General features: G+C 38.4%; 1 protein-coding gene across 12 annotated transcripts in view; it reads left to right on the top strand.

Annotated features, from left to right (window-relative positions):
• The window catches only part of rbms3 (RNA binding motif, single stranded interacting protein), a 268,599-nt gene that overhangs the window by 215,797 nt on the left and 39,688 nt on the right, over positions 1 to 13,114 (top strand). For all 12 annotated transcript variants that reach the window (XR_013280185.1, XR_013280184.1, XM_077507158.1 and 9 more), the window contains one exon: positions 10,193 to 10,299. Coding sequence is in view for 10 of the 12 variants with exons in the window: in XM_077507158.1 (XP_077363284.1) it covers positions 10,193 to 10,299 (107 nt within the window). In the remaining 2 variants the exon portion in view is untranslated. The remainder of the gene's footprint in view (positions 1 to 10,192; positions 10,300 to 13,114) is intronic.

Here is a 13,114-nt window from a genome sequence, read left to right on the forward strand (position 1 = left end):
GGTTACATGTAATTGCCCCACTGGGCAGCTGTGTAAAGTGGCCAATTTTACTGGAAGCAAGATGTTGGCGTTATGGGCCAGCGTGTGTGTGGCTCCAGCCGTAAGTCATGCACCCTTTATTTAAAAAAAAAAAAAAAAAAAAAAAAAAAAAAGGAAATGACAACAGAGTGCCATAAAACTACACTGTGCTGCTCTGTTTAATTAAATGATGTTGGCACATTCTGCTTTAAACGTTCATTCCTTCATCACATTTTCTGGATTGATGGCCGTGAACAATTCACACAACTCTTGTTTGTGTATATGGATGGATGGATGGATGGATGGATGGATGGATGGACAGAGACAGACAGACAGTTAGGCAGGTATTTAGCTAGAGGGACAGACAGAAATTTAGTTAGCTAGATAAGCTATTCAGATAGCGAAACGCCTATTTAGCTTGATAGCTTGCTAGATGGCTATTTATCGTGATAGCTAGCTATTTAGCTGGCTGATGGATGCCTGGACGGATGGATGGATGGATGGATGGATGGATGGACTGATGGATGGGCAGCTGTTTAGATAGATAGACAGACAGACAGACAGAAATTTAGCTAGCTAGATAGCCATTTCACTAGCTAAATAGCTTATCTTGATGGATGGATGGATGGACGGATGGTCGGGCAGCTACTTACATAGACGGACAGACAAAAATTTTGCTAGCTAGATAAGCTATTTAGCTAGTGAGATAGCTATTTAGCTTGATGGATGGACGGATGATTGTATGGATGGACGGATGATTAGATGATTAGATGATTGGATGGATGGATGGATGGATGGATGGAAAGAAAGAAAGAAAGATAGATAGTGTTTTTGGAGATGGAAAGAGACTCCAGGAGATGGATTAGCATGTCAGCGCTAACCTACATCGCATCACTCTTCAAGTGTTGCAACAGCTCATCGATCAGGCCTCTGCCACCCACGTTTTGGCTCTTCCTTTTCTGTCATCCATAACATCATCTCAGGCTTGAAGTGGCCGGCGTGCTGCCGGGGCCCTCTATGGGAAATGTGGAGTAACGGCAGATCAATCGCAATGCGCGGCGAGGACCCGACTCGACTCGGTATGTCGGTCTGCCTGCCCATCGCCTTGTCCTCATTAGGCTGAGCTTGAAACTCAGCTGACTCTAGCTGAGAAGCGGCGTTCGCATTTGAGCAGACAATTTAGAGTCTTCAATCCAACTAACGTTCGTGCTTTTAGAAACTGGGAGGCAGAAAAAAAACAAAAAAAACACACCATGCGATTCGAATGAGATCTCCTATGCTGCCCGCTCGGACATTTTCTCAATATCTCTCAATGACGTCTTCTCCCACTCATCGTCTTCACCGTCTCCTCTCAGCGCCGCATTCTATTTATCGAGTCGTGTCACCGAGCCACGTGTGTCATCCCTGTCAACAAAACCTCTAGCCGACTCTTAATTTCCATGTTCTAGTGAGCCGTATTGACTGTTATCTGTCACAGGTGCGCCTTTAGGGCTTCGGCTCTTGTCTTCATTTATTCCCTAGTAGGGGACCATTCCAAAGCCCTTTTCACACTGCATTTAATAGGGTGCATCAAACCCATTCATTGGGTATGTGGTGAGGGGCAGGGACCATGGAATGGAAAATGCGTCATTTGGAGAGGAGCTGGTGGAGTGATGTTTTTTTTACTGGATTTTGACAGATTTTGCAAGGCCCACAGAATATTGTGTTCTATTGCTATTTAAAAAAAAACAAAAAAACAAAAAAACATGGAACCTACCAAAAGAAAGATTCAAAGTCTCTTCTTCTGTTTCCGTTTTGCAGCAATTAGCATTAGAATATAGCTAAGTTTCGTCATTATTCACATATCTGTTTAAAACTGTGGTGAAAACCGCTTGTTGCAACATGGCCCTGGCTGATCTCTTATACTCTGCTGCCACCTGCTGGCCGGTTTTGTAATAACTACCACTGCTTCAACCATTCTCTTAAGTTCAGAGGTTGCATCAAAGCCTTCTGTATGCTCTAGCATAAAATTAAAAAAAATGAGAAAAAACATAAAAATACGTCTTTGGGACACTGGTAATATTTAACATAGAACGTATTTATACGTTTTTGGGAGCAAATGAGTTAATTTTTCTGCTACTCAAGTCAAAGTCAGGGCATTCTTTTGCAGCAGCGAAAGACGAAATATCGAGACGTGGCCTAACTAAAATGTTCGTTTTTACTTTGTGGTAGGCTGCTATGTCGTCACAACGGTACGTTCAACTCTTTCACACTGAGCAAGTGCAGTGCGAAAAGGGCTTAAATCCTTTTAACTCATTCACTCGCCGCCATTTTCACATTTCGCAATCCTGTTCGCTCCCGGCTGTTTTACTGGATTTGGACTGATTTTGCAAAGCCCACAGAATATTGTGTTCTATTGCTATAAAAGCATGGAACCTATCAAAAGAAATATTAAAGTCTCTTCTTTCATCGGGAAAAAAAAAGTATGTTTCTATCTGTTTCCGTTTTGCAGCAATTAGCAATAGAAGAGAGCTAAGTTTCATCAGTTTTTGCAAATCTACTTAAAATTTATTTCAAATTGTAAGTAATTGAGCTTTTTTTTTCTACATGGCTCTGGTTGATCTCCTTTTCTCTGCTGCCACCTGCTGTCCGTTTGTGTAATAACTACCATTTCTGCAACCGTTCTTTGCAGTTGAGAGGCTGCATCAAAGCCTTCTGTATGCTCTAGCATAAAAAAAAAAACCATATAACTACGTCTTTGGGACACTTAGAACATTAAAAAAACGTATTTATATGTTATTGGGAGCAAATTAGTTAAATTTGGGTCAGACGGGTGGCACTGTTTTTATTCAAAGTATAAACTAGGAAATTTAGTGTTTGCCATTGTTGGTTGTAGCAAACTAGCAATATAAAAATGTCGAAAATATTGCGGGACGTCTAAATAAACACCTCATAATTCTTCAGAGCCAACTTGTGTGTTTCATCTCGTTCTGTCGGGGGAACAATTCCGCCTGCACGATAATTTTCCATTCAAACGGCGTTAGTTGGCATGTGCGATTTATTAATCGGGCTTCGGGGGCGCTAACGATTGCGCTCCTCGAAACAGCGCCGGGCAGGAAATGCTGCCTCTGCAAATTCCGAGCCATTTCAATTCAGCTGTGAAGTTTTCCTTTTTAATGAATCATGTTGACTATTTGTCGCGCGGGTGGTTGAGCACATTGATTTTTGTAAGGCGTATTGGAAGTAATAAGAGCACATGAGGTACTTTGCAAGTCGTTTCCTTAGCCCCGTTAGTTTTTATTTAAAAACGCCTGACCACTCTGGTGTAAGCTTTACTCGATCACAATCTGTTGTTTCTGCTTTCTTTTCCCATTTATTGTCTTCCCGTCTCCGTCTGCGTCTGCCGCTTCCCCTTTCCCATAAATACTGCCTTGCCAATGTGGGCAGACGGGTCAAGCCGGCTGATGGGAATCAGACAGTCGTTGATCCAATTAGAGAGACCCCTCGAGCCAGCGTCGCAGAACATCTGAATTCCAATCCCAAAAAAAAACAATGTCTTCTTCTTTCTTCCTCATCCATGTGCTCCCCGACACGTCCTTGCAATAAAAACGGATCAAGATATCCAAATGGCTTCGTTCTCGGAGATGCTAACTCGTATCAATTCGAGCCAAGAACCCGTAGACACCTTTTAACCCAACATTTCGCTGAGCTAAATGAAGTTTGCTTTTACTACAGCTTTTTACTTAACTCATTTGCTCCCAATAACGTATAAATACGTTTTTTTTATGTTCTAAGTGTCCCAAAGACGTATTTATACGTTTTTTTGTTTTTTGTTTATGCTAGAGCATACACGAAGGCTTTGATGCAGCCTCTCAACTGCAAAGAACGGTTGCAGAAATGGTAGTTATTACACAAACGGCCAGCAGGTGGCAGAAGAGCAAAGGAGATCAACCAGGGCCATCGAGAAAAAATGCTCAATGACTTACAATTTTAAATAGATTTGTGAAAACTGATGAAACTTAGCTCTCTTCTAATGCTAATTGCTGCAAAACGGAAACAGATAGAAACATACGATTTTTTTTTTCTTGATGAAAGAAGAGACTTTAATCTTTCTTTTGATAGGTTGCATGCTTTTATAGCAATAGAACACAATATTCTGAGGGCCTTGCAAAATCAGTCCAAATCCAGTAAAACAGCCGGGAGCGAACAGGATTGCTTCTGTGAAAATGGCGGCGAGTGAATGAATTAAGTGCATAATAGATGTTATGGGCTCGGGTTTGTGCAAATTTCAAAAGTAAAGTCATACCAAAAACGTTTGTGGCTTTCCTCTTGAAAATTGTTCATCCATTCATCCACTCATTCGAAGCCGAGAATTCCATACTTGCTGTTCCCATGCCAGTCAAGAGACATTGGGTCTGATTTACTAACAGTTTGCACATGTGAAAACAGGCCCAAAATTTAGGATTGCTTCTGCCAAATGTGCTAAATTCAGGGGTGTCCAAACTACAGCCCGGGGGCCATTTGCGGCCCGCCGTCCATTTTTCAGTGGCCCGCGACGCGTGCTAAAAAATGGCATTTGACTCAGTTCAAATCAAATAAACAAAACAAAAATGTTTGGAGATAGTCAAAGTAAGAAGGGAGGGTATCGAAAAACAGGGGCCATTAAAGGTTCTTTTAGTTAACTAAAACTAATTTAAAAAAAGTCAAACGAAAATTCAAAAAAACAATATTGTTACCAAAATAAAATAAAAGCGAAAATGCTTTTAAAAAACAAAAACTAACTGAAACTACATTTTATGTTTACAAAACTAACTCTAATTATCGCAAAAATGTCCTTCGTTCTAGTCTTTGGTAATGAATTTAATGCATGAGCCTTTGGGGATGATTTTAAATGTGATTTTTAGTAGATTTATTTTATTATTGATGTAAACCAGAATAATGACATTTGAAAGTGTGTCACACAGAAGTGACGTCATCTAGCAGCAGTCAACATTGCTCCCATGGTGTTTTTTAAATATTGCGCGCCAGTATTACACATTTTTTTAAACTAATACTCATACTGAAACTAACAAACTAAACTAAAACTAAACATTTTTTTAAAGAACTAAATAAAAACTAACAGAACCACCCTGAAAACTAATAAAAACTAACTAAAATTAAAAATTCCAAAACTATAATAACCGTACTGCCATATTACAAATAAATTTAATTTTAATAATTACAAATGTATTTTAATCTGTTTTCCCATAAATTCATAACAAAATAGAATTTTAAAGGCTCATTTTTTTTTTTTTTTATCTTACCATTTTCTTGAAATTTACTGTTCCATGAATTTAAAAGTACTTCCATACATCTATGAAAGACCTGACTTATTGTACTTTAAGACAAATTTATTTACAATAACTTGAATTGTGAAATTATCTTCATCTCATCCTTGCCGATTTCGATGTTTGTGTAATACTTGATTATGACTTAGGGATGTAACGATAATGGCAATATTGTGATATTAAAACTGCCACAATATCGTCGTCGTCATGTTCACGATATTTAAAAGCTACACATCTGTTAAAAAAAAAAAAAAAAAAAAGTCAGGTTGATGACCATTTGTGCCGTTCTAGTACCCTCTGGTGGCAAGTCTTTTAATGCAGTTTAATTTTCATTCGGGATGTTTTGGCCCTTCTATGTTTAAAATCACTAATTGTAAGGTGAAGGGGAACGTATTATTTTTTCACAATATTGTGCTTTTTTTTTTTTTAGTATGAGCTCATTTTTTTCAGTATTATCTTTTTTAAATATCGCCAACTTCCCCACAATATCGTGAGCTTCATATCGTGATAATATCGTATCATGATATTTGGATATCGTTACATCCCTAATTACAACACGTGTTAATTTCATTAATAAACTAAGTCCTTTAACCAGTTACGGTCTCCGCAAAATTTAATTTGGAATTTAATGTTCCGTAAGTAGTCAATATCTGATTGAAGTGAATCGAATTGAATAAAAAAAAATAATTGAAATCAAAATGAACTGATCTCTTGTGAATCAAAATCAAATCGATTGAGGAAATTAGAATCGATACCCGGCCCTATTTAACTCTCTCATTCTCTAGGTTAACATTGTTTGCCTTGATCTGGCTTCCCCCAAAAATTATCGGTGTAGTCGATTGATTTTCTGTGACTCGGTTGGGAAAAAAAATAAAAAATAAAAAAAATAAAAATAAGGAAGTCATGTTGAGTTCTGGCATTCTTTATACAAATGTTACCTGGTTGCCCATCCAGAAAACTGCAGCGACAGCACTAATGACTAATTAGTTCAACTTGCAAAGTTTCGTTGAGTTATAAATCTGCACGTACTCAGTGAGGCATTTTACTGGGTGCCAAAGTGTCTCCGAATGAGCACAAACTTGCAACCAGTTCCACATAAAAAAAAAAATTAAAAAAAAGTTTTTTTTTCCCCTCCTTTGAGAAGCTTGTTTAGTGGCTGCTGTTGACATTTTTGCAGATTGATTCTGAGCTCAACCTTTGAAATAGTCGCGACGTGGAATACGCTACACGGACAAAGGCAATGAATGAGACGTGGCTTTTAATCAATGACTTAATTAATCAGAGGTTAAGGCAAACCACCTCGAGATCATCCGGAATCACAATTATTTATTAGAACAAGACATTTCGGAGGATTTCATATGTGTCCGACTTGCACCTGAACAAAAACTATGGTGGGGGGGGGCTTTGACTTTTTGGACCTGGATTTGACGTCTGTGGTTGTTAACTGTTAAATGTTTTCAGCTATGTGTGTACCTCGAGTTACAATGCCTCGTATAGTTCCACAGCGTTGACATTGACATGTAAATTTATAAAGAACACAATAATCATGCCTGATAATCATGTATAGGGAAAACCGACTGGGAAAAGCTGCTCTTGAGCTTGGAATTTCAATGATGTCACAGGGGGGAAATCAACTTTCTCCTTGTCAGATTTTAACGAATGTACTCACTAATTATTTCCCTCAATACCACAGATGATGGGAACAACTTTGGTCTTTAATTTTTTATTTTTTTTCTCTCTCCCAGGGTCTCCTTTACCGTCAATGTCCTTCTGACTAGGATGAAAACTTTTCTTTTAACTCTTTGACTGCCAAAAATGTTTAATTCTAAAATCCTAATGAATGCTGCCAAACAAATATCCTAAATGAATAAAAGTGAAAATAAAAACGGAAATAAAAAATATCATTAAATTAAATACTAAAAAATAAAATAAATGGATGTAAAAAAAAAAAATATATATATATATATATAGTCAAATTTTAAATTTTGAATTATTTTTAATATCCGTTTTTATTTTCAGTTTTATTTATTCATTTATTCCTTTATTTATTTTTAATTTTGGCAGTTTTGTGAATGAATTAAACATAAATAAATGACTGAGTAAACATGCTAAATAAAAACGGATGTGAAAAAATGTAGTCAAAAAATTAAATACAAAAATAAATATAAATATATTTTTGTTTTTTTTCCCAGTTTTATTTATTCATTTATTGATTGATTTATTTGTAATTTTGTCCTCCATCCTAACTTGGTGACGTCAGGAAAAAAATTAAATCATCCCCAAATCATGTTTGCTCATTAACGCCCAAATCATTTTTGTGTGACGCTCTCATCACTTTCATTGTTGATTTATTGTCCTCAATTTTAGACGGGCATATTTTCTTCTCCAGAAACATCATTGCTCTCAACGGCGCATCTTAACATTTGCTGTGAGTGGAGATGAAAGCGTCAGCAGTTCTTTGGTAGTGTTGGTGTCATCTCTGGCACAAGCGCAGTGAAATGTCCCGTTGTTCAGTAACCCGCCCCCCCACCACCCCCACCACCCTCCGCCCCGCCTCCTGCAGGCAGCCTTGTCACCTGCCCGTGTTGTCACGAGTCGCCAGGCTGCTAATGCGAATGTGATGACAGGAGAGCTGTCAGGTCACCTGATGGGCCGACAGGTGCGCCGCAGGACTGTTTGGAGAAGCTCAGGTGCTCACATGTCAGGTGGATACATCAGCCAATAAAAGAGCTGCATCCAATTGTTGGCCTTGATGAAATATTGCTCACTTTTATGTGTATTATTGTGCTTGTAGTTGTGTAGAATGTTGATATGAATAATAATGAGAACTGTATGTTAAATTCTTGACTCTCGAGTCACAACATAACCGAGGTCACAAGAAAACCTCGAATATTAATTTGAATCTGCTACATTTGAATATATATTTGAGCATTTTGCGCAGCTCTAAATTGGCTAAATTGGCTCTAAAGTGCATCTAAATGAATTAGAACAAAGATGGGCACATACGTGTGAAATACAGGAGGTGCTCTTAATATATTTCATTTGCATTTGTCAATGTAGAAATAAAAAATAAAAAAAAATCCACTATCCCAACCCAACAACAAAGGGTTTGATGCAGACAAAGTAATCACATATTTTTATGTCTGTATTTTTTTTTCCCCACTGCATAAAAATTATCATTCAAGATTGGCACATAAATGTTGAACAGGGAACCAATAATTAGTAGAAAAAATAGTTTTGTGCATTTATTCACAGAAATCAACTCCCTTGAAATTTTAATATTAGCTTTTTTGTTGTTGTGGAGGTTGTTGTTTTTTTTTCCCCCAATATATTTTCATTTTTGGATCATTCCTGGTTTTTCCCACCGTTCTTCGTGGGAAATGTATTTTGAATATTTATATGTTTGTTTGTTTTTTTATTTTGAAAGAATTGTTTGGAGGGTTGTAAAAAAGAAGGAAAATAAAAAGAAGATCCCAGATTTTTTTGTTTTTTTCTTTTTCGGTGGTTTGACTGGTGGTGGGGGGGGATTAATAATTCATCAAGGGGCCCGCTGAATTATAATGTCGTTGAAAAGTCCATTTATTTCATCAGTTCTATTCAAAAAGTGAAACTCATACATTATTCCCATTCATGAGACACTTCCCACCGACTTTGGAGATTTTTATTTATTTATTTATTTATTTATTCATTCATTTATTTATTTATTTTTTATTACATTTTTTTTTTTAGTGCTGTCAATCGATTAAAATGTTTAATCTGATCAATCACACTTTTTAATTTTGATTAATCACGATTAATCAGCTAAATTGCATGCGTATTCGCGTAATATAAATATAAAATGTACAAAATACCGTAATATTTTTACATTAACGCATTTCATTATCTGAATGTCATTTGATTAAATGCATGTACGCAATTGCATGCAAGTATTTTTTGTTTTGTTTTTTTCTGTACTTTGCAGAATTTTCTTTGCTCGGTTTACAGAATTTCCTGTCTGTTCGGTATAAAAGAAAAAAAAATCCAAAGAAAACATGGGATGTGAGCTTGAAAAGTGAAAATATTGGAAAATTGCTCCAATTTTGTTTTTGTGTATTTTGTTATTGTTTCTCGTGCCATAAACATGCCGAGTCACTGTTTGAGATGAAGGATCAATTCATGATTGTTATTGTAAGTGTTTTACCTCAGTCTCTAATTATACATTTAATCCTGCGAATCTAAGATTCTAAAATAGTCGTACGGAAACATTTTTGCGTTGCTATCATGTCCTTTCCTGAAACAACATATCGGCAGCAAAAATGCCATCTAATCGGCGTCCAAAAATCCTCAATGTTTTGTTAAATGTCATTTAATTGTACAGAGTAGGTGAAGACGTTATTGTTTTTTTAATCGCGTGACATTCTCATTTCACATGAATGACTGCTTAACTCAAATGACAGATCCCCAGTCAGACGATGGGGGGGGGCATAACATATCAAATAAAAGAGAACGTGGCTGTTTAAGTAAAACAAAAAAGTGATTATAGCAAACAGGAACGCCTTGTAGAAATAAGCTTCGGCTGACAGATCGGTCCCACGGAACCATCTCAGAGGTATTTACAAGAGCGATTACTCTGATTATTATTTCAACAATACCCTCCAACGCTCTTTCATGCGCTGCCAGCTTGGGGTGGGCCTGCCAACATCAGCCATCTGGGGAATTTGCTCTGAGAGCTCCGTAGAAGGCCGGAGAGGAAGGGGAGGGGTCGAGGAAGAGATTTTTGGAGTTCAAAGGGCCACAGCGGGGTCACGGGATGTCGTCCCCCACCGCCCTCCCCCCTCGTAACGTGGCTTTGCCCCCACCCCCACCCCCCTTTCTCTGCTTTTGTCCAGCTCCCACGGAGCCGTTGCTGTGCAAATTTGCTGACGGGGGCCAAAAGAAGAGGCAGAGTCAGAGCAAGTACCCTCAGAACGGGAGGCCGTGGCACAGAGAAGGCGAGGTGAGTGCGCTCGACAGTTGTGATGAAATGCATAAAAACACATGCCGCCTCCTTGTCTGCGTGTCTGTCCATGTTACATGTTCGGCAGCCCTCTATCACGCCTATAAACCACTGAAGCGTGTTTTAACCTAAATCGCACGCCCCCGTCACCTTACAAGCTCGTAAACATTGACAGGGTCAGCCCTGGTTGTCCACAGGAAAAATGAAGTGTGCAATCAGGCAGCGTGCAATCAGACCACCCAGCGGTGGTAAAAGAAAAATGGGAAGAAAAATAACCCCGCTGTCATTTTTTCCCTTTCCCTTTTTTTAACCCTTTCTGTCAACCGTGAGCTGAAAACGGCTTCTTACTTGTCTGACCTCGCTTTATTTGCCACAGATTTGCTCGGTCACGTATACTGTAATTTACAAAAAACAAAGCTGACAGTGGGTATCTTTTTTTTTTTTTTTTTTTTTTTTTTTTTGTACCTCAGCAAAATGAAACTCTTATACCCGACAAAGGCAAATATGATCAATTTGAAGCATAGAAACTGAAGGATATTGTCGGACTTTATGAATTGATTCACTCCCAGCCATTTTCGCTCCTGTTTTACTAGAGTTTGACTGATTTTGCAAGGTCCACAGAATATTGTGTACTATTGCTATAAAAACATGGAACCTACCAAGATAAAGATTGGAGTCTCTTCTTTCATCAGTTAAAAAAAAAAAAAAAGTCTTTATCTATCTGTTTCCGTTTGGCAGCAATTAGCATTAGAATATAGCTCAATTTCATCAATATTAACATTCCTGGTGAAAACACTGACAAAAAGAGCTTGTTACAGCATTGCCCTGGCTGATCTCTTATACTCTGCTGCCACCTGCTGGCCATTTTTTGTAACAACTACCATTTTTTTAAGCCACCTCTTCAAGTCAGAAACTATATCACAGGCTTCTGCATGCTCTAGCATAAAAAATAAAAATAATTAAAAAAAATTAAAAAAAAAAACGTATAAATGCGTCTTTGGGACACTTAGAACATTAAAAAAAAACGTATTTATACATTATTGGGAGTAAATGAGTTAATATGCGTTAATACGTGATTAATGTGAAATTTTTCTGTGATTAATTAATCTATTAACACTTTAACTTTGACAGCCCTAAATAGAACACAATATTCTGTGCGCCATGCAAAATCAGTCAAAATCCCGTAAAACGAGCCGGGAGCAAACGGGATTGCGAAATGTGAAAATGGCTGCCAGTGAATGTGTTCAACTAAATATGTTATTAATGACAGTAAAACTTCGAAAGGCTGCATTGTGTCCAACATGTATAACCTCAGGGACAGAAATTGAGAAGTTGTTGGAAACATGTTTTAACAGTTCAACAGCTTTTGCACTCCGTTTGAAAGTTTTTGGGGGTCATCCAGCAGCGTCTTGAGCCTGTCACGGTTCCTCCCTTCATCCTCATCGCAGCAGCTGACTGCATCAGTAATCCCTCATTGGCCATGCTGAGTCCCTGGTCAGGAGATGCTTTGCTGCGGAATTCATCAGCACATCAAACCAAGGGCAGCACTTAGGGGGAGGCTCGGTGTGCGCCCGACAGCTGCTCGCGTCTCCCGACTGCTATTAGGAGCAGAAAGACATGCGCCGGTAACATCGTCAACTTTTCAGGCATTACACAAAAGCGTTCCGTCAAGATCGCCTCAATTGCGGAATTGGTCCCGGCTCCTCGCTAATCCCGCCCCTTTTTACTCCCCTCGGCCACTATTCCCTGGACGCCGTGGCTCCGTGCAGGTGAACCTCTTACAGGGGACAAAAGATGTGCACAGAAAGATGGGCAAGGAGAGAGGAAGACAATCCGAGTGTGTGTGCGTGCGTTTCTGTTGATGTTTTGAAATCTGCCGTCCTCAGCAACCTCTGGTTAAAAAGAAATCGGATTAGCTCTCCTCTGGGAGAGAATCTTCCGGAATGCAGATGACGGATTGCGCTGCAACAGGTTTCTCCACCTGCCTCACAGGGAGCCGCACAAACACGCATGCACACATTCTTGTTCAACTAAATTTCATTCATGAAAAAAGTCCCTCATCACTTTATTTAGTTGACGTTTGAGTCATACTAGACTAGAGGTGTCAGGTGATTACATTTTTTTAAATCATAATTAATCGCATGACTTTGATCGTTAAATCACGATTAATCGCAACTTTTCATACTCTTGTTAACCAAGTGGAAAAAATGTTGAACGAATAGAAATATGGCTGCAACTTTTAGTCAATTGATACAGTAATTAAAAAAAATTGGCTTAAAATTTTAAAATATGTACTGTGCGATTGATTTGTATTGAGGGCATTTTCTGCCACTAGATGGCATAATTGCATTTGTAAGACGGCGACAGCTCAGTGCATCCCCCCCCCCCCAATAGAGAGCTCAGAATTGTTCATTTGGCAGTCTTACCGATTCAACATATCATCATGATTGATTTTTTATTTTTTATTTTTAATGTGCATACGTGCGCATTTGTGTGCGTGTGCGTGCATGCGTATGTGTGAATTCGTGGAAATTTGTACTCATTAGTTCACCTTAACCGGATACTTCAGCGTCTCGACGGCCGTGAAGGTCAGAAGGTCAGGAGACCAGAGGAAAGGTCAAAGGAAAAAAAAGATGAATCAAAGTGAAATCCAGCACCAACCAAACATCACCACCATTTGTTATATATGTATATTAGGAATGTTTAATCGCAATTTTTTTTTTTTTTTTCCCAGACCGATACCCATATGAGTACTCGGGTCTTGATTACAGGACTGTCTCAGAACATTAGAATATTGTGATAAAGTTCTTTATTT

The sequence above is a fragment of the Festucalex cinctus genome, chromosome 19, assembly GCF_051991245.1.
Source record: "Festucalex cinctus isolate MCC-2025b chromosome 19, RoL_Fcin_1.0, whole genome shotgun sequence".
In the NCBI taxonomy this organism is placed as follows: domain Eukaryota; kingdom Metazoa; phylum Chordata; class Actinopteri; order Syngnathiformes; family Syngnathidae; genus Festucalex; species Festucalex cinctus.